At 40.9% G+C, this 21,896-nt stretch overlaps 4 protein-coding genes across 4 annotated transcripts; 1 reads left to right on the plus strand and 3 right to left on the minus strand.

Annotated features, from left to right (window-relative positions):
- Positions 1 to 767: 767 nt before the first annotated feature.
- LOC131880608 (uncharacterized) lies at positions 768 to 1,315 on the minus strand (the record flags this gene model as incomplete). The annotated part of the gene is given in 3 exon segments (XM_059227274.1): positions 768 to 961; positions 1,020 to 1,116; positions 1,181 to 1,315. A coding segment is annotated over 1 exon segment (150 nt), but the record flags the coding sequence as incomplete, so codon positions are not given.
- A 1,685-nt stretch (positions 1,316 to 3,000) lies between these two features.
- Positions 3,001 to 8,607, plus strand: LOC131881129 (uncharacterized; the record flags this gene model as incomplete). Its single annotated transcript, XM_059227901.1, is given in 2 exon segments — positions 3,001 to 3,262; positions 8,149 to 8,607. Coding segments are annotated over 2 exon segments (416 nt in total), but the record flags the coding sequence as incomplete, so codon positions are not given.
- On the minus strand, positions 8,544 to 12,732 carry LOC131881127 (sialin-like). The gene is made up of 9 exons (XM_059227899.1): positions 12,456 to 12,732; positions 11,335 to 11,579; positions 10,946 to 11,267; positions 10,660 to 10,871; positions 9,674 to 9,829; positions 9,429 to 9,561; positions 9,193 to 9,348; positions 9,042 to 9,127; positions 8,544 to 8,948 (listed from the first exon to the last, which is right to left on the minus strand). The coding sequence occupies exons 1-9, from the start codon at positions 12,472 to 12,474 to the stop codon at positions 8,772 to 8,774; spliced, it is 1,506 nt and encodes a 501-aa protein (XP_059083882.1). The 5' UTR covers positions 12,475 to 12,732; the 3' UTR covers positions 8,544 to 8,771.
- A 992-nt stretch (positions 12,733 to 13,724) lies between these two features.
- Positions 13,725 to 20,255, minus strand: LOC131881123 (uncharacterized). The gene is made up of 17 exons (XM_059227893.1): positions 20,138 to 20,255; positions 19,876 to 20,065; positions 19,639 to 19,811; positions 18,893 to 19,430; positions 18,627 to 18,826; positions 18,326 to 18,570; positions 17,959 to 18,259; positions 17,606 to 17,887; positions 17,224 to 17,539; positions 16,779 to 17,149; positions 16,502 to 16,708; positions 16,219 to 16,434; positions 15,781 to 16,071; positions 15,581 to 15,714; positions 14,819 to 15,074; positions 14,542 to 14,752; positions 13,725 to 13,878 (listed from the first exon to the last, which is right to left on the minus strand). Exons 1-17 carry the CDS (start codon positions 20,156 to 20,158, stop codon positions 13,811 to 13,813), a joined length of 4,020 nt encoding a protein of 1,339 aa, XP_059083876.1. The 5' UTR covers positions 20,159 to 20,255; the 3' UTR covers positions 13,725 to 13,810.
- Between the last annotated feature and the right edge of the window lie 1,641 nt (positions 20,256 to 21,896).

Raw genomic sequence — 21,896 nt, forward strand, 5'->3', positions numbered from 1 at the left:
CAAGTTTTGGCCAAGGTTTCGATTTTTTTTTGGAAGACATTTTCGTCGTCAACGGCAAACTCCTCACGGAATCCTGAAACGAAGAAATCTAGAATAATTTCCAAATGATTTGTTTTCCAAATTGAGTGACACCGTGTTTGGCCTTCAATAACTTCTTTTTCCGTGATATCGAGTGCCCATTAGGTGATGTTGCCTTCATGAGCCCATGACCTACGATACCCAAGACATCATGCATGGACTTCTGGAAATATGTATTTTGAACAAGTTCCCCGTCGAATCGGCCTGCTTCTCGTTAGAGCAACTTTGAGTTCCTCTTCATAATGCATTTATCAATCAAGAAAACTCAGTTATTACAATTAAGGCTAAGTCATTATCATGACATTGAATTGTGTACTAAAGAGTAGGTCCAAGGTTCAAATTCACATTTACTTAGTATTTTATAAACTTTATTTCCTCTCATTAGGTCCCTCAGTTTTAATCTTTGTAAATGCCAATTTTGGAAATGAATGGTTCAGGCTAAATATTATGGTAAAAACTGGGGAGCTCAAAAAAGGCAACTATTCCATGGTCCTAGATTTTCAGAGTCTTCAATTTTTTGTATAAGGAGTTGAATAATGCAACCTTGCAGTAAAAGTTGGCAATCGTTAACAGTGGCCTGTACAAAAGTACGGAGAGTGAAAACGGATCAAAATGAATGTTTTAGCCAGGGATCAATTGTTTAATTTCATTGGCGATCTCAAATTTGCGACTTCCATGACGAGTCTTACCTCAGAAATGGTGCGGTTATTTGCTCTCACTTCAGCGGATGTGGACCGTTTGCCTTGGGACATTCGTCTGTGACTTGCACCTAAAGAATTGTCACTCGAACCAGTACTAGAGCTCTCAAGGCCTCTTTCGATGTACACATTCTTCAGCATGGGATTTGAAGGTCCCCAAACCTCATCTAAATCAAAGTCAAATCCTGAAATCCAATATTCAATAAGACGGGCACTCTCGGGAGGAAATTGCGAAACACATACCTAACGGAATGGATCGCTTTCTCGGAGGAAATTCCGTGTTTTTTGATATTTTTGGCTGTTTGTTGGTCCAGGCTTTTGGAAAACCGAGGTTCTTTGGCTGGAAAGAAATGCTCTTGAAATTTTAATATGTCAAGAACGGGCTTCAGTCTATATTTACTCACTTTTGCCAATTGTCTTTGTGGCCAGCGTTGTATCAGGCTTTCCAGGGGTCTTATATCCTTTGGAATACATGCCAACTTGATGAAATCAATCTGAAGCCTATATTTACTGGTCCAATTATAGCATTTGTTTGTTAGCTCTCACTGCGTAGAGAAAGAATCGAAATCGTTGGCCTTTGTGGAACTATAAACTATAAAGGCTCTGGTTTCGTCGACTGACCAGTTGCCACTTATTGCGGCGAAGTAACGAGGACAGAGGAGTGGCCCAACGTCAGAGGAACATTAGCGGAGAGGCAACGTGTTTGGTCCAATCACTCATTCAAGGGAGAGTTAGTTCGCAGGAGAGGGAAAGGGGGGGGGGGCGGCAACTTTGGTTTTATATTGGGCACGGCACGTTCAGAAGCATACTTGAGCATGGCAATTGCGACTTTCATTCTTTTTAAAAGACGTGTTTGGGTGTTGACCCAACTAACATAACTGATGTTCCTAGGCAAACAATTTCCAATTGTCAAAAGTAAAGTCAAGGAATTTAACGAGTGGACTAGGCTCCGAACCTCTTAATCTATTCATACCTTCATGAAAGAAAGTTCCCCATATTGAACGCCTGTGATCGTTCTTTGGTGACAACCTAAAAGCAGTACCCACTCCCTAAGTGAGAAAGGCCCTGTCTAGCTGTTACACAAAATCTTATTGATCAAAACAAGGCCTGAAAGTCATGCCGACAAGATAATTAAGATTCATCTTTGACAAAAGTTGTGAAATAACTTGATTTTCTATGATAAAGTCAAAGAAGCGTAAAGCCACATAGTTTTTCTTTCATAACTGGAAAAAACATTTAATCCCCCCAGGAAACAGGACCGAAATAGGTAGTCATTTCTAGCATTTGTTTCATGTTGCCTTGGGTTGGTTAACCAGAGCTTTCAATACAGTACCTTTCCAGGTTGTCGACTTTAGTGCATTATGAATTAAGACTGAAGAAACATGCCCCTGGGGGAGCTCACCGTGACTGAACTTTGCCACCCGCACTTTCACCAAGTCTGTCGTTGCTCCAGGTCCATTGTTAATAGGCTGAGAAAGCCGAAACCACGGTAAAGGATTTTGTTCTTGTTGGCAGGTTTCGCCAATGAAATTAAACAATTGATCCCCTGGCTAAAACATTCATTTTGATCCGTTTTCACTCTCCGTACTTTTGTACAGGCCACTGTTAACGATTGCCAACTTTTACTGCAAGGTTGCATTATTCAACTCCTTATACAAAAAATTGAAGACTCTGGAAATCTAGGACCATGGAATAGTTGCCTTTTTTGAGCTCCCCAGTTTTTACCATAATATTTAGCCTGAACCATTCATTTATCCAAAATTGGCATTTACAAAGATTAAAACTGAGGGACCTAATGAGAGGAAATAAAGTTTATAAAATACTAAGTAAATGAAATTTGAACCTTGGACCTACTCTTTAGTACACAATTCAATGTCATGATAATGACTTAGCCTTAATTGTAATAACTGAGTTTCTTGATTGATAAATGCATTATGAAGAGGAACTCAAAGTTGCTCTAACGAGAAGCAGGCCGATTCGACGGGGAACTTGTTCAAAATACATATTTCCAGAAGTCCATGCATGATCTTGGGTACCGTAGGTCATGGGCTCATGAAGGCAACATCACCTAATGGGCACTCGATATCACGGAAAAAGAAGTTATTGAAGGCCAAACACGGTGTCACTCAATTTGGAAAACAAATCATTTGGAAATTATTCTAGATTTCTTCGTTTCAGGATTCCGGTGAGGAGTTTGCCGTTGACGACGAAAATGTCTTCCAAAAAAAAATCGAAACCTTGGCCAAAACTTTGGAGGGGCATAACTTGAAGGACCGTAATTCTAGTTCGGATTCCAATCAGAGCTCTAACCTGGGAAGTGGTCTGCCCAGCGCCCGAACCTTAAGAGGAGGCCAAAGCGTTGTGGCTCGAGGCCGTCATTCTACCTATGATGGGGCCTCATCCTCGACCATTTCAATGCCAGGATCTGCAAGCCAATCCCTTTACTCTACTGGATCCAGGGGATCCTCTCTGAGTGGATCTGGCAGGTAAATTCGAAAAAAAAGAGTGTGGGAATACACGTGAGCAATGCTAAACGAAAAGTTAATTTCGTTGATCAAAGAGATGCTAAGGTAATCTCACAAGCTTTGAACACGATTGCAAGCATTTGGCTTCTTTTGTTTTCAAGTAAATGGCCAGAATGTCAAGCAACACTGGAATTTGTTTGCTCTCGCTTGGAATGTCTAGGATCTCTGTTTTTTTCAGAGCAATTGATGCAGAATGCCTACTATATTACTAATCATTCTAGCACCCATGTTTGAGAGTAAAATGCTTGAAAATGTTGGTGGCAGAAAAGCATGTTTTGCCCAAGGCAAGCAAAACGGGACAAATTTGGAACCTGGTTGAGCTTAATCCTTCCATTATGACTACCTAGTACATAGATTCAAATGAAGAAATGCCTGAAAGACAGAGGTCCAATTTCGCGCTTGTTAATTGAAAATTTATTCAAAATCGTTTCAAAGCTGATATATTTCGATTTCTTTCACTCAAAAAATATCTCTCCACTAGTCAGCTTCTTTCAAATTATTTTTTTAATGGAGTCTCAACGTTGTTACAATGTCACCTAAAATACGATATCTACAGAAGCAAAATTGCCTTATGCAAAACCATATTCAAAAATTAACAAAGTGATAGAATATCAGATCTTTTTTCCTTTGACTAGAATAACATCTTATCAAAATAAAAGTACGGTTTGTATTAAAAAGAACCTTTCTTTTTCTTGCGCAGACTTTCTCAACCTTACCGGTAATGTTATCCCCAGCGCTTTGAGAGGAACAAACCAGGATGTTCGTTTTACCTTTATATCAAAATGATATCGGACCCAGAAATGAAATATAGTTTTCGGCTCCGGTTAGCCCTTAAGCATAGGAATGATCTGACATAAATCCTGCTACTGGATCAACGCCTGCATGTTCCCTGCGAATATTAGAGGGAAGAAAATTGAACAATGAAGGAGACCAAGAAAGAGGAGAGCTGAACTTCATTGTTCCAATTAGCCTGGATTGTACAGTCCCAACTTTTTTAATCTCTCCTAATACGAGAGCTTTCTCAGTCTTGTGATGTTCCCAGTGAAATACCTTGGCATCTGTTCAACCTTTTGCAAACCCGGACCTATGTCAATTACTTAATAAATCAAATTACTTACTTACAAATACATGGATTTGAAATGTATTCAATTACAATTGCTTTATCTTCAAACTTGTTAAATTACAATGACCTTTCAAACGTAATTCCAATACTTTCAATAACAGTTCAATTACATTACCTTTTCCTCTTGTACAAGAAACTATGACGAAACGAATGTTTTACGGATTCCATTTTGAAATTTTCTTGCCGTTTTTGTTTGCAATTTACTCTCATGGTTTATATAAGGTTGTTGCATGAATTTAAGAGGGTTACCATTATTGTCTGAGTGGCGCCTTTGGTGCTTCAACGATCTTGATATTTTTTAAGAACTTAATATCTCTTGTCATGTCACGTTTATATTGGCGAAATGCAAAGAAAATTGTCTTTTTTAGATAATGCCTTGCTGAATATTAGCCCATTTAGCAAATTAATGTTCGCCAAAGACGCTGGGATTTGGCGAAATAGATTTGTTTGAAGCAGATCAAAAACCAGGCAGAAAACGGTTGGAAATAAAAAGTTTTTTTTCGAGTGCTGAGCAGCTATGGACTGGTAAATCTAAGAATGATTTAAAAGGCTGTGCTGGAAAACGTGTATTTACGTGTAAAAAAGAATTCAAATGTAATCTGTAATTGAAAAAGCCCAATTAGATTGGTCCAAATGTGATTTATTGCAATGACTAAATGTATAATACAATGTCAATGTATAAATGAGGTTGATTACAATTAAATAAAAATGCAAATGCAATCACGTAATTGTTATTTCAATTACAACGTAGGCCTGTGTTAGCCTACTGAACTCAGTGAAGTCCAAATGGGCGAGGCATATTCAAAATATGCCTGAACAATCGACTTGTACAGAGCTACTAGCATCGTGATATTATCTCTGGACAATGGATGGGAATAGATTTTTAACATTTTCTTGTCAATGCAGAACAACACAATTGCAAATCTTGCATTCAATATTGGATTTCCAAAAGCCATATCTTGACTTCTTGAAGAATTTCTTCTTCCTCTCATGGGTAGGAACTCAAAAACTATATTCCATGTAGTTTTTTATGATATTTAGAGCTTCTTAACCTTTTTTGAAAGGTTTATCCCCAGGAGTGTTTTTTAACCTAGTTATATTTATTTTCTTACTTGGATTTATACGATTTTAGACGGAATCGTTTTGCAAGAAATATGACCTTTCATTTTAATAGTGCTGGAGATAACATCCCTTGTTGCGGTTAGGAAAGCCCAGGGAAAAACAAACCAAGAAAAAGTGGTTTTAGGTCTAGAATAGTTATTCATTATTTCACTTGCTTTGAAAACATCTCGCTCAATAAACTTAGTTAAGAACGTGAAAATGAAGTGTTGAGCCAATGGACATAGTAATAGTCTTAACTATTTCAAAGTCGTGTATAGAGTCAAGATCCCCATGCAAGAAATTTGCGGTATTTTATATAGGCAGGGCTGAATTTCCCAGTCGACAAAGGAAAAATTCATTTCTAGCTCCTCCAAAAGTAAAAACTCGCCAGATTTCAAACTGATTAGACCAAGCTTCAAAATTGATGATTATTGATTTAGAGGGACTCTGAAAAAAAAATTTTATTGTTAAATATATAAATGTATACTTAAAAGATATTACAATTTTTTGGAGATTTTTTAAATAATCTTGTGTTTTTCGAACGTTTCCTCCAAAACATGAATGGTTTTGGTTTCAAATAATCCTAAAATTGCTGTACCGTAAAAACATCAATTTTACATCTTAGCCTGATTGTTGCATTTCGAGATAAGCTTAGCCATTTTTAGGTACTCTTTGGCCTGTGAAGTTCAACCCTGCCTACAGTGTCACAATTTTTGTTGCAATCCTTATCTGGACTTCATGATAAACTTTGATTAATATTAGTTGGTCTAGTTATGTTATTTTGCTTAGTATTGCATTTTTCCAAACCTTTTTATCAGCAAGATGTTTGCAAAGCAAATGCAAATTTGAATCACCACTCACTTTCTAGAAAACTTGAATATTTTTGGCGTCTCTTTGATGAAACATGTTGACGGAAACGATTGTTTGGAACTAAAACTCGTTGTGAATAATCAATTGTTGACAAAAAAGTCCTAAACATTTAGAAATGTCCCAATGTGGCACAACAATCAAAAGAAATAAAGGTTGATCGGATTAAATTTTTCCGAAGCCGCTTCTTACAACGAACTTACTAACCTGCAGTTCGAAGCTTTGTAGGTTCTATTTTAAGACCTTTCAGTGATCTTTATTTTTGCAATAACTTGCCCGATATGTAGCTTCTTATTAATTTCCATCAGAAACATTTTGGCACAAAATGTCCATCGTATTTGCTTAACATACAGAACTACGCGTATATTTATAAAAGGCAATGATCCAATATCACTTGTAATTTAGATTTTGAGAATTGTAGTTGTAACGCTAACAAGTAACGCCATTCCATTTTTTACGAGGAATGATGTAAGAACAACCTCCTTGCTTTGGCAAAAGGAACGGTAACTGTAAACTGGTTTTTTTGGTCGAGAAATGCTTTGAGCCTAATAACGAATGTATTATTTCCTAATAAGAAATAAATAAAGATATAAAGATCGATCCGATTAAATTTTTCCTTAGCCTCTACTTATGGCTTGAGAGGGTAAAAACATTAAATTTCAATAAAAAATATTTTTTTTTATTTTGGCCATTTTCTCAAAAAGTAAAATATTTAGACGATTGCAATCCCGTGGGTAATATTTGCAAATTTTTATTATATGTTGGCGATTCAAGGAACCAAACACGTGAATTAGTAGATTTTTGGTCCACCTCTATATTGGTATGGTATCTAATTCAAAACATCATTACCTCCAGCAGAAATATGGCGGGTTCATTAAGAGGGATGACCATTCAGCAGAATAGGAAGAAGGGTAAATATGAGTTTGGTTGTGGGTTTTTTTATTGCAGGTGGACCATCCATGTACAATACTAACTAGAGTAATTATGATTCAGTGGAATTTTCTACTATGACAGGTTGATGGCTGCACTATTAACCGGGTATTTTATAATAAACCCGCTACGAGTTAGGCAACAACATAGAATTTAGCCATTAGAGTTTCACAGATTTTTCAGAAATTTCTGAATGTGCCTGAGGAATTAGGACTACTATTATTGAACAAAGAGAAATATGGGTTTGTTTAAGAACGTAGGAGTATTCCTACGTTTGTTCTACCTATTGTAAACTGTTCCTTTTGTCGAAAAACGCTAAGAGCCTAGATTTTTTTTGCAAGCATAGGACTAAAAGAGCATTGATATCAAACATGAAACAAACATATTGGGACAAAGGAGCAGGAAAGGAAGATGACGTCACCATCCTAATTTGAGATGTCACTTGTGCTTTTGAGGCTTAATAGTTCATTGCCAAGGGGCTAAGTCAGAGTTCCAATTTATTTGTTCATAAAAAATGGTTCATATACAATTGCTTTTTAATAAATTGTCACAGTTTTACTCATTTCTATGCCTAAAAAATATTTCTAAGCCGAAAAATGCTGTTTAGGACTTAATCTTCGTACTTTAGAATTTTCTACTTTTACAAAAAAAACTTTTTGAAACCTTCGAAACCGTTTTTGTCAATTGCTCGTATAATCTTGGTTTGTAGTAACTCTATTGTTATGAAAAGGACCCAAATGACCTCCCAAAATTTGTACTGACATCATCAGACAACTACTACTTCAAGGAGTCAAATAGTGAGAGTGTTTCCGTACTTTCCTTGCAGATATGATGGTACTGTGAGCCCATTGCAATCCCCCCGGAGACATAACAACCAATTGACCCCCGGTTTAGGTGGGGAGGTGAATCGGCGGAATCGGCGAAATCGACAAATGGACGAACAAAGGTCGATGAGTGTCAGCCCAAGCATGCGGAATTGATCGATATTTTGCATCATTGTTTGATTTCCTACTCTGAAGTTTATGCTTCCACTGGCTTTCTACTATTAGGAATCAAATTTTATAAGGATGAATTAATCACTAAGTACTTGATTTGAGAGTGTAGTGAGATGCTGATTAGGGCGAATCTCCCATATAAACCATTGCTTGTGAACTAAATAACCATTTTAGTATTCAACACACTTTGAGTAGTCTTGCAGCTCTCATTGAGTCAAAGGGCAGGTTAAGTACGTACATTTTATTTCATAAGGTCTTTGGAAGAAAATATAATCACCGGTGCAATGTTACTAAGTTTACAGAGAAGTTCTTCACGAAAAGGGACATTCATAATATATTATGCGGAATTTTCCGCCACTTTGTCACTTAATCCTTCGCTTCTTGGTCTGTTAGTAACCTTCGTCCTGTTCTTTAGAGATTAGTAAATCAAAATTGAGGTGCATGATGGGTCTGACTACTCCTCGGGTTTGGCTAAGTGTTGATCTTCCTCTGCAGATTCAGCATCCTTGGCCTCGTTTCCAGTGTTCCATGGTTGTTCCTCTCCTGAAGCCAGCAAAGAGTAAAGTACGAACTCTAATGCCAAGAGCCCAGCTGTTGTGTAAAAGACTATATGCCAGGGCCCAGTGCCAGTCTAGAACAAAAGACCCACGTTTTAATGAAATCTTTCCAAAATTCATGGCCGCGTGAATGCCATTTTCATTGCTTTGATGGGGATGCAAATTACCTCTCCGTGAGTTAGGAAACCAACAAAAGCTGGGACAGCAAATCCAGGGATTGTGGCTGCCATGTTTGAGATACCCATGAGAACACCTAAGGAGCAAAATTGCATTATGAAAGCATATTTTCCCCGAAAAGATAATCCCATGGTAACGAACCTGCGTAGTTGCTAGCAATGTCCACGTGGTTCGAAAAGACTCCAGCAAACATGGCGCCATAAAATCCAGTTCCAATGATCATGAGCAAAACCACTGCCGTCTTTTCACATCCAGAGAGGCACACGCCCACTAAGCATGCAGCCGGAATCACGGAAGCTTGAATTATGAAACGTGGGTCGTCATAAAAAGTATGCTAGTTAGTATAATGCTTCTAGTGAGCTTGAAGATCATCCTACCAATTCCCATTGAGAGCTTCCTGGCCATAGTGGTTGAAATATAACCATTATGACGTGCCCAATCTAGGCGATTACTGTACACGATGGAGAAGAGCCAGTTGCACAGAAACGGGAGAGCAGAGAGCCCAGCATTCTGGAATTAAAAGAACCACTGCTGGTTGAGAAAACTTTTTTCTTCTTATTTATCAAATTTGACTTTATATTATACCCAATCTAGAGGTCTTTGACTGTCGTTTTGTTCTTACCTCTTTGATGTTGAAGCCTAGTCCAGTCCGCATAAAGAGTGGCAATTCCACCAAGAGCATGTACCATCCAAAGTTGTTCAAAGTATGAGAGATGATGATGGCCCAAACCGCAGACGAAGTAACAATGCTCTTCCATGGTACGGGGGGTGTCTTTTTCTAAACAAAAAAAAACACAGAAAAGATGCAATAATAACGTTACATATTAGAAAGTGCTTTTCCGAATCAAATGAGATGCGCCTGAAGTTAGGTTTTGTGATTTTGTTTTCTTAACTTCCGTCTTCATAATGGGCTCGTGAAAGTACTATTCAAAGGATACAAGGATATTTTCTTCAGAGATCATCTCATCTCGCATAGTAACACGTGAAATCGATGAGAACAATTTAAAATGCTTTTAACAACAACAACCAATGATTAAGACCATTATGTTTGTTTACACTTACGTAAGCTATTTGGTCTCTCCACAATTTTGAGTTGGGAGACCGGCCTTTAAATTCTTGACTGTTCCTTCTTTTTCAATTGTGATTGCTTAGACTTGGAGTTTGCAAATATAAGGAATACTTGACTCTGATGTAATTCAGCAATATAAATAAGATAGAAAATTCTGCGCGAACCCTTTAGCGCTACGCAACAATTTGACTGTATACAGTGCCTTTGCCAAAGTAAAGCCATTTGCATTCAATGCAGAATGTTCTCGTTCGTTTTGCAATGCCGGAAAATGCAGAATGAAAGGGAGTAAATGAACTAGTTTCTTTTGGCAAATCAATTTTGGAAACAGTGATCGCAATCAAAGTGCAACGCTAACCAGCGGATGTACGGTACAGCAGGGCAAATCAATTTTGGAAACAGTGATCGCAATCAAAGTGCAACGCTAACCAGACCCAGCTAGCTCTCACGTAGGTACCTTACGTTTGAACCTCGCACTTCACAGATCATTTGGCTAAGGCAAAATATTAGCCAATGTCTTTTAAGGCCTTCCATGATCTTACCTTCGTGCCAGATCCGGTGGAGATTTGAATGAATTGCTTCTCGGCCGCACTCATGAACTTGTGAGAATCAGGAGTGTCCGTGACGAAGATGACCCAAAGGGCGCACCAAATGGCGGCCAAACCACCGTGAAGATAGAACACCCATTCCCAGCCCAAACTTCCGGCAATCAATCCAGCGGTAGGGATTGAAATAACCGTACCCAAAGCCGTGCCTGGAACAGGAAAGGTAATGTCCATTCCGTTAAAAAAGGATACTAATAAAGTTGTCGGTTTGATTGGAACTCACCTCCATATACAATGGAAGCTATTGTTGATCTCTCCGCCACGGGAGCCCATTTGGCCACCATCACATTCATGGCGGGAAAAGTGACACCTCCGCCTAGACCTTGAATGATGCGCATGATGATCATGTATTCGTATCCTGCTCGAGCGCAAAGGGGGCTCAGGCACGCCCCCGCAATATTCATGATAACAGCCACCAGGAACACCCATTTGCCTCCGAAAAGTTCGGCCACTCGACCACCGGGAATTTGTGTTATGAGATATCCCCAAAAGTACGAGCCAAGCACTAGGCCTTGCTCTGGCTCTGTCCAAACAAAGGGTCCATCCTAGGGTTTAAAAAAGGTGGTTGCACATTGATGTAAGTGGTCGGAGCCTTTTTTTGCCTGGACCCACCTCTGATTTGCCAGACGAATTCTTTTTGGCAAAGGGGTCGAAGCATTGATCCGATGCGAGTTCTCCGTTGTCCGAAATGGCCAGGCTTTCATGGCCCTCTGCATGGCCGGCTGCATCCCGACTTGTCTGGTTGATCATGGCCACGATAGTTACTGACAAATTGACCTTGAGACCGTAAATGATGGCCATGCCAATGGCACCCAAAGCTGCGAAAACGAGGCGCCATCGAAATCCGCCGGGCGAAACTGAAAATCAATTTTCAGATAATATTTGATCAATTTTTGTGTTTCTTGAACGAGCTATGACCTGAACTTGAACCCCAAGAGGCTGGGGAGACATAATTGCTTCATGAAGCACTTATATGTCGCCACTATATGTATAGTGAGTGTAGTTCTGAAAACTGACCAGCTTTTATGAGAGATTCATTTGTCAAGAACAGTCACAGAGGCCAGGATTCTTGACCCTCTATAATGGACTGCCCTCGTCAGTCTTAAGCGTACTAATGCACCCAAACTTGAGCTACAAGCGAGCTACACAACCAGATCGGTGGTGTGCTCCCTCACCTTTGCCTGAGCGAAACCAACCCTCTGCGGACCAGATTTTGAGTGTCTTTGAGTATTTTCTCACTGAACTGTCAAACTTTGGCATAACCATCAAGGAGCACATCCAAGCTTTTCTTTGCAACGTACACCACAATTTGCAAGATCTCTCATTTGAGAGTTCAAAGTTTTGCATCCAAGAGTACAATGCGTACTTTAGCACATGGGAGCATATGATTGCTTCAAATCATGCCCGTAAGTGTTGATTACCGCCAAAACATCCTCTATTCCTACCACACGCCTCCTGCGTTATATGCTGCCATTTTAAAGTTCGTTCATTACGACTTGTGTTTGTGCCATTAAGACAAAGAACGATTACTCTACAGATGCTAATGTATGTTTGGGGGGATCCTTGGGAGCACAGTTTTAAACTAAACGCTATCGCAAACATTTAAGAATTTGTGTTTGAAATGCTCACCTAACCTAACAGTATCAGCCAATGTTCATTGACCACATGGAAGATTGAAGTTTTCAATCGCGAGCCCTGACTACTTGGATGTAATAATTACAAGTGCGGCTTACCTGGTGTTTCAATTGGCATGGTTGATTGAGGTATAAATAACGATTTCTGTATAAGTGACGACGAAACTACTATAGCACAGGTGAATAGTGATCCGAAAATGCCGGATAACTGAAGTGTGTTGCTTTTTGTATAGAAGTGGATGAAGGAAGGGGGGAAGAGTCTGGTAGGTCTCGTCCAAGGGCAAAGCGGTCACATTTCAGTTCCACTATCCATTCACGTACCCAGCCGGCGGGTTGGGTACGCCTTTATCCAGCCAGTGCTATCGTTTGTCCTCGCTCCTCACCAGGCTTGGGATCTTCCCCATGCCTAAGTTTGCGCACCTCCTTCTGACTATCGAAATGAGCGAGAGATCGACGCTTTCTAGTTAGAACTATGCATGAAGAGTGTCTGCAAATCAGGCCCAAGCCCGAAGAAGTACCACGAGTACATACAGTCACACTACTACTTAGAGCGCCAAGACAGCGTGAATCGAAAGGATCTGAATTCTGAACCCAGAAAACCCGTCCATTGTAGATCACGGATGGACAAAATGGGCTCGGATCTTCGAGAACGAATGAGATGGCGAGTTCGAACGTTTGTTTGAGCAGACCGTAGTTAGTACAGGTAGTTAGTAACTAACTGTCTTAACTCCACGAGGGGAAAGAACCAGTTGATTTGATATTTTATTCTCTTTCTCCTCGTTCTTAGTTCAATTGAGTAGCTTATGAACGTTGATGTTAATCTAGTCACATTGAGTCCACGTCTCTCTCAAATAGGAACATGGAGCACATGGAGCTTTCCTTTCTTCCAGAGCGTTCTCCCGTTCCTAGCGACTGTTCCCCCCCTCGTCCTGCATTCGTCCGACAAACTGAATAACCGGGTCAGCCGGGACTGTGTTGTTCCATATGCCATCTGATCCATAGGGACTAGGCGACTCCGCTTGGATGCCATGGAGAGCCGTTCTCGAGAAGAGTGCACTCTAAAGTCTTCTCTTGGATTGTGAAGGGTGAACGAAAGTCGAAGGAGCATTCTAACCTTTCAATGTCATGGCATGGGCTCAAGAAAAAAAACACGACTGATACTTCTACCGGCCGTTGAGTGGCATTGTTTGATCTGTCTCAAAAGTGGCATGGATTATAATTTTGACATTAGTCCAAGAATCACGATGATGTTGCCAACTTCGATGTGAAGACATTTTTCGGATATGAATCTATTTCGGGTTTTGGTCGGACCTGTTTTCGCTAAAAATGATCAAAACATAACGATGGAGGGTAAACACAATTCATCGATCTTAATCAAGACTCTATGTTTATTCATTTTCACTCGCAACAACGTTCTCAATCCTGTTTGGTGCCTTCGGTGAGGCCTTCCTCAATCAAACCCAAAAGTGGGCCGAGGTGACTCCTGTGGTGAGTTGAACATTCTCGTTGGTGGCTGGTGCATCTACGGAAAAGAGGTTTGGTGGTGCATGAGAAGGTGTTGGGTGTATTGTGCGATGGATGGGAATACACTTGACTTTGAACGAGAAGATGAACGAAGATTAGCTGTACATGTACGTACAGTAGCATCGACCGCGTCAAGGGAATCAACCGGCGAGATATTTTCTTCCCTTTTTCTCTGCTTGGAAGGAAAAGAACGAATCTTGTTGCGCTCTTCGAAGTACTTCTGGCTTTGATGCTCTTTGCATAGTTTTAGCCCTCTAAGACAGTGACAGTTTTATGAGACACAAGGCGCTTGTTGAACTGACATTCTTGGAAAGGTTTCATATTTCCTAGCATCATAATTCTTGAGCCAACGATTTAAATGTTTTTTTTTGTGTTAAAAACGACATTACGCTCAAAACAGTAATAGCCCTTGAAAAAAAATGACCAAGTAATCAAAGTCCATAAGGGAAAATTGATAAAGAATTTGAATCAGCTTGTGTCGTCATGCTTCGTATTTGCATTTCGTTATTTAAATTCGGGATGCTTGGATTCGTTGGATTTCACAAAGAAAGCCGTAAAACTCAGCTTGACTTAGCCACACTCAATTGTTACTATCTTACCTTATTGCTACTTCTGTTTTACTCTTTGCATAATGAATTAAGAAGGAGACCTTTCCACTTACCTAATTCATACCAAACCGTTGGATCTGCTTGCAGGTCCTCTTTAGCGGCATTGATAGCATTTCGAATGGCAATGAAGGCGGCAAATCCGAGCAAAAAAGGTGGCTCTCCCGTCGCTTTGGCCCCAAGAACCCCTTTGGATGCGTTTCCGTTATTGTAAAACGTGGTATTGAAGACCTCGGGAATGTCTTGGCTGGTCGGGGGTTTGTACTCCTAGGGGTAGAAAAGTTATAGATCTAACTCTTGTTCAAACTTCTTCGGTTTAAAAATGAATGGTACCCAAGTGTCATTGGTAAGCAATCGTCCATCCTTGGGATCGTATTTGATCTTTTCCGTCATCCAGAGCCCCAGGGCCATGACAAAGGCTCCTTCCACTTGTCCCACATCGATATTTGGACTTATTGACGCCCCTGTGTCCTGCACCAAGTCTGCCCTTCGGACGTTCTTCTCTCCGGTCAAAACATCGACCTCGACCTCAACGCAAGCTGCACCCCAAATGTCATAATTCTTGATGTTATCATTTCTCGCCACCGTCCTAGGGGAGTGCACCAACATTGAATGTTTCTTTTGAAAAGACTAGTTTTGTACGGTAATTAACGACAGCCCCGGATTTCCACGAACAGTATTTAAAAGCTTTCAGAACAAGTCAAGTGACTTTGACTATGAGGAACCTACATGACTTTGATGAAGGAACAAGTTGTTGATCACCGGCTCAGCACGTTGTCTGAAGACTAAAACCTACTGGGAAGCTGGTCAAATGCGTGTGTTATTAGGGGGTTTTAACACACGCGTTTCGTTAGTGGGCATACAGTAGAGACCGAAAGATTCCCGATAACGATGAAATTTGTTGCCATGCATAGTACGTTTTTGATGTTGGAAAAGGCATTTTTATCCTCCATCAGATGATTGATTGCGCTTTAAAGCGAAGGGTTTTTTCCTCGGACGATTTGCTCGTGTCATGAGAGAAAGGTGTCCGGTTCCAAAGTACATTCTGCCGTAGCTTTGTGTCGACTTGACAACAGAAGGGGAAAAAACTCTCACGTGTGTCGTGCTACCAAGTCCAATCCTTGCTTGTCACATTCCCGGATCAAAGTCAACCAGTCAGGGCTTCCGCCCAAACCATCAGCGATTGGTTTCATCCTAGCAACCAGTTCAGAGCAGGCCATGGAAGCCGCCTAATGAGAACGAAAACAGTGAATACATTCGAGAAGACTATAATTTCCTTGCCCGATAGTCCTTACAGCGGGGACGAGTTCTGATCCTCTGCTCCCTCCGGTCACCCAATTGGAATTGGCCACAAAATTGTTTGAAACCTTGACAGATATCATGTCCAAAGGAACATCCAATGTGGCTGCCACCACTTGGACAGTCTTGGTATTTAGGCCTTGTCCCATTTCTATTCCACCGTGGGAGATAGCCACTGTTCCATCCTCCGTATAAATTGCCACTTGACACGTGTACTTTCGGCCACCATAATCCTGGGGCCATCTTTGAGGAATCAGAGCCAATCCACGCTTCTTCCACGAATTATGCTGATCAAACGATGATTTGATGATCAGACTCATATTCTCATTGATTTCAGGTCAAGAAACTTTGAACTGCACACTTGATTACCTTCTGTAGCGCATATTTCACTATATTGACTGCATTTGAGTCTCATCATCCTATGTTTTTCTCACCTGGTTGAAGGTCGATACTTCGGCCATTCTTGCATCATAATCACATGAGGCCTTCAGAGCCGCGATAATTTCTGGCAGTGCCATGGGCCCCTCGAAAGGAGCACCTTGAAGAGTGGGATCTCCAGGAGACAATAAATTGCCGAGGCGGAACTCGAGGGGATCCAATCCTAAAGCCACGGCCACTGACTCCATCATGATTTCACTACAGGCATGTCCCTAGAAAGTCATTGGTTGAATATTCAACAAACACAACTAGTTTGACCCAATTAGCCATGATTCTCACTTGAGTTGAGGAGGGCGCTCTGCAATAAGTATTGATGGGTGTGTTGGTCAACACGTCGAAGCAATTCACTTTCCAGCTTGGCGAATTGTAACAATTTTGTAGCCAGTATTTGGCCATGTCTGTATCTTCGTCCGCATCGTTGTAACCCACATCAGCAAACACATCCACTGTCACATCTTGCAATTTATTCTCAGAGTCCACAGAAACCTTTGAAAGGAAGGAAGCTTGAACACTAAAATCTTTGTAAGAATTCGGAATAGACATTTTTGATATTTACGTTGTATTTGAACAAGTATGGCACACGTTTTCCGCACAATGCCATGTTCGTTTGTAGGTCAAGGACCAATCTGACGGACCGTTTGACTTTGTTAGCCGCCACGGCGCAAGCTGCGGCAATGAAATGAGGTTGATTGATTTTGCCTCCATAGGCTCCGCCTAAACGCCTCACAGACACATTGATCTTGTTCATGTTGATCCCCAATGCCATGGCGATGGACTTTTGCACTCCATCCATATGTTGTGTGGCCGAAAAGACCTCAAATTGGCCTTCCTCGATGGGTCGGACAATACACGATTGTGTTTCCATGTGGAAATGGTATTGAGAGCCAATCTCAAACTCGCCTTGAACGGATCTCAATGGGCCCGTCGCTAAAATTAGTTGATTGTTACCTGATTGCATACCGTTTTTGTGGTTCAGGGGCTCAAGGCTAGTTTATCGTTACCATCATTGGCCTTTTGAATACCCCTTTTCTTCACCACCAAAGGGACCTTCGCTCGCACGTTGGTCTTTTTATGGTTGTCAACAGCATCGCGAATATCGAGAATAGGCTTCGATTGATTGATATAGGTGACAATCACTGCCTTGGCAGCTTGCCTAGCTTGCTCGTACGTTTCAGCCAAAATCAAACCAATGGCCTGACCTGCATAATAAACCTTGCCGTCAGTGAAGAGTTTCTCCTCCGGCGTTCCGGTCCCATTTGTGCTATTTCTTCCGGGTATATCCTCAAAATTGACAAACTCAACCACGCCGGGCATGGTCTGCAAGATGAATGCCTCTTTACTAGACCGTTGAACAATGCTTGACCTACTGGGTGCATCCCTTACCATAGCCAGTGTGGTATCGACCTGATCCACATCGGCATTGGCAACATTGGAGAGGACATAAGCAGCAAAAAGCTCACCTGGCGAGGCTGGAATATCATCCACATATTCGGCCTCGCCTGTGCATTGGATTTGACCTTCTAGCTTATGGATGGGTTGCTGCATGGGATATTGGCTGGGATCTGTGTCATAAGTGACGGTTCCCCTTGAAACACCGCGATCAATTTGGGTTGCTCCGCTCACCAGAGAACTATCCACGGCATCTTTGATCACACTCAAAATAAACTTGATGGTCAAAGGGACCATGATTAAATCATACTGATTATTTAAAGAAAATTTTGTTGTGACTTTCGTACCTTATACAGCAAAGCTTTGGCCAAATGGGTTCGATACTGTATCGTGGCTAGAACTGGATTTGAATCTGGTACCACTTCTGACTCAAGAGTGGCTAAAGCATCATCCAATGTACTTCGAGCCATCAAATTCTTGCCCACGAGCAGATTTTCGGTATTAGCTGGTCGGAAAAAGAGTTCACTGATCCCTCCCATTACAATGACGGGCCTTTCCACAACATCATAGTTGTCATTGATCTGAATAGACATGGCACCATTCACATAAGCATGGGCATTTTGACTTCGGGGAGTGATCTTGTATGACCTAAACGAAAACCCTTATCATGACCCACTTGTGGAATTTAGCCCTCCGACAAGTTGAAGCACTCACATGAACCTATGTTTGGACGTAAATTTGGGGAAATTGATGAACAAGAGAATCTTCTTGTCCATAGAAACGGATAGCCAATCGACTGGGCTGTACATAAGAATTTCTCCCGTTGTTGACTTTACTCCAATCTTGGCTTGAGCCGCTTCCAAGAGAGCAAAAATATCCGATGGGAAGTCCTTGTGAGCATGTTTTAGCATCAGATTGCCCCCAACAGAGCCAACATTTCTCACATTTGTGTTTGCAACCTGAAACCTGTGATTTAGCAGACTCGAACGTAACTTACAATTTTCAGTTGCATTACCTTTTTAATGTGCTTAGCCATTTGAGCTCCATGAGCATAATCAACACCTTTTGAACTTGCTTGTTGCTCTAAGATTTCAATAAACTTAGTCAATGACACACCTCCTCCAACATTAAATGGATCCAAAGTGATGGTCACTAGTTCCGGGATGGCGGAGATGTCAAAGAAACTCTTATAAGGACCATCATCGTTGAAAATACCTACCGTGTTCACAGCATTAAATCTGGTCCAAGCCAATCTTTATCAAAATCATTCATTATGCATACCTGTCCCAGTGTTGCCGGCCACTAATCTGTAGCTCGAATTAGGGGCCAAATCATCCAACAGGGCCAAAAGATCTTCAAGGTTGTTGGGTTTGATCCACTCATTTCCCTCTTTGGATTGAATGAATTGGATGATCCTTGAGTCATTGGGATGACATCGACCTTGGCACGGCTGTTTGGTCTTCGGGCATGGGAAGAATCCGTCAGTAGACACGAGATCTTCAATGTCATTGACCTTCCTGAGGAGCTCGGGAGGTGCGTCGGAAGCAAAAGATTTGAACGCATCAAAGATGGGCCGATATCCCGTGCAACGGCAAATATTCCCGTCAATAACTCCCTCTATGTCTTTTTGAGTGGGATTGGGATGGCCTTCGAGGTATCCATTCATCATCATTACCATTCCAGGGCTGCAAAACCCGCATTGAGTGCCATCTAACTCGGCCAGTCTCTGCTGAATGGGATGAAATCCTGCGTGTTGACTTCCCAACCCTTCCACCGTTTTGACCTTCCATCCTTGGCATTTGTAAACGGGCGTTATGCACTAGTTCGAGGTAAAGACATATGTGTTTAATTATTTTTTATGAAGCGCTACACACTACAATATATTGTGTTTGATTTCAGACAAGAATCTCTTAATGGTGTTTTTTTTAAACCAAACAAAGCAATGAAACAGTTCAAAGGATCAATCGTATGAACTCTTCAATGTCGGTGCGTTCCCATTTATGCATGTATGTTTGAGTTTCACTCACTGAGTTGACACTCATGTGCCTCTCTTCTCCAGAGGCTGGATCCACCAATGAAGTGGACACTACGCAGGCTCCACATCCCGCCTGATTACAGCTGATCTTGGTTCCCGTCAAATGGAGATGGGATCGCAGAAAACGCGCCAAACTCGTCGTTGGAGGGACTTGGGACGTGTCCACTAAAAGTCAAATACGCCACTCACAGAGTGATGAACTTGAATCATTGGATAAGAATCTCGTTACCTGTTACCAGAGTGCCATTCACGTGGAAGGAGATCGGTTGAGCTCGGAGGAAAACATCGCGGATATTTTGCGAAGTCGTTGGGTGGTAAGTAGGCGGAGGGCACTCAAACCTCTCCATGGCATCATTTAGGTCGAACCCTCGCGAAGGTTTAACACTAGTTTGATTCGACGAAGAACACAAGTCCTTCACCTGAAACGTTTCGAGGATTTAACTTAGACATGCGTTTATAAGAATGATAAGACGATTGGCGAGAGCCCCGACCTTCTTGGTGAATTGACTCATATTCGATAACGAACTAATGCTTTGGGAGTGATTACTTGGATGTTTTTATCAAGAGCATTTGTCGATGTTATCTTACGTGGGTTCACAACAATGACTTGAAATTTCAATTGCAGAATCTTATTTGTAGTGGGTTCCTGAGGATCCAATCCTAACGTGCGAAGTTGTGAAACAATCTTCTCGCTTGGACTATTTGTACTTTGTGACTTGATTGACCTGTTCGTCGAGATAGCTTCTTCGACTTGAACCTGTCTTATCTGATCAATCAATTTTGTACGGAACGATCAAAAAACTCATTTATCTGTAAGAGTGTGTGTACCATAGAAATCGTTTTTCGTTATCCTCAATCATCGAATTTACTTGCAGAGTCTTTTGAATCTCATTTTTAGAATAGACTGGGTATTGAGAATGTGATTGTACTTTTAACTTTTTGAGCGAGCCTAACAGAACATAGGCTTTTGTGCACGTACATCTTTTCAGAGGTCGAATATTTTAGTGGGAATCGACTTCAAACATTCAGCTCAGGCAGGGCTGAAATTGTATAAAGAGTCCTTCTTTTTCTCAATCTCAAATGTGTTTCGATAGCATTTTCCAAATGAACTCTGATGAAGAAAAATAGTTTCAATAAATAATCACAAAAGAGCTAATAACAGACTAATTATATAACCTTTCATTTTAATCGTACTGGGGATTGCATTCCTCATAGCGGTTAGAAAATCCCGTGAAAAACAAAACCCCCAAAAAACAAGCCCAGGTCAGATACAAAACATATAGAGTGAAGAGCAATTGATACGATAAAACTGAAGGAAGTAATGAATGGAATTTTCTCATTGTTAGAAGTATTTCAAAACATCGATTATTTTTGACCGAATTTTTCTGACTGGGGAAATAAGCTCATTGTAAATGAACCAAATGGGAATTTGGTGAATTGCTCTCCCATGAGATATGCTGAGGTAAAGTATGAAAAAGTGAAAATAAGATGCTTTTGCCTTGTCAGATCGAGCGTGCTATTATTGTAAATGGCTGCAGATATGCCATCGGAGAAGTCGTATAAACCGGACTGGAGAAGGCATATTTCTTATCAAGGGCACTCATAACGAACAAAATTGGATTTCACATAACGATAAAAATCAAAGTCGGCGTCACCATGTAAAGCAAGTATATTTAGTCCGGTTATCAGAGTCGTCACAGTGTGTACATAAATGGTTTTTATGCGTTAACCCTTTGTGGAAACTAAGTACCGGATGCGCGGAAATGTCATACAGATCTTTTATATGGTCTACCATTTTAGTTACTAAAACGTTTAACAGGTCAAACTCGAGCCAGTCGAACTGAGGCCACCATTGAGGCTGTGAAGAAGTCCATTGAAGTCCCTCCAGAGACCAGCTTTCGAAAGTTAGCCATGGATCATAATATGTCTCAGACTAGCCTGAGGGACCTGGTTAAAAAGGTTGTGGGACTCAGGAGCCTTGTTCGAGTTCAAACTGTTAAGGCTCGCTTGGAATCACCAGCCAAAATCCGCCTCACTACTTTTTTCCTATGTTCATTCGTGATGATTTGTTGTTTTTTGAAGCGAAAATAATCTGGAATAGGGCAAAGGAAAGATTAGAATGTCCCAAGACTTTGCAACCAGATAGAATTCATGAAAACATTAGTAATTAAAATGACAGACCATATAAATGAGTTAAATGACATTTCCATACCATAAATCGTTTATGGTATATTTTTCGATCTACCCAAC

Source organism: Tigriopus californicus, chromosome 5, assembly GCF_007210705.1.
Source record: "Tigriopus californicus strain San Diego chromosome 5, Tcal_SD_v2.1, whole genome shotgun sequence".
Classification (NCBI taxonomy): domain Eukaryota; kingdom Metazoa; phylum Arthropoda; class Copepoda; order Harpacticoida; family Harpacticidae; genus Tigriopus; species Tigriopus californicus.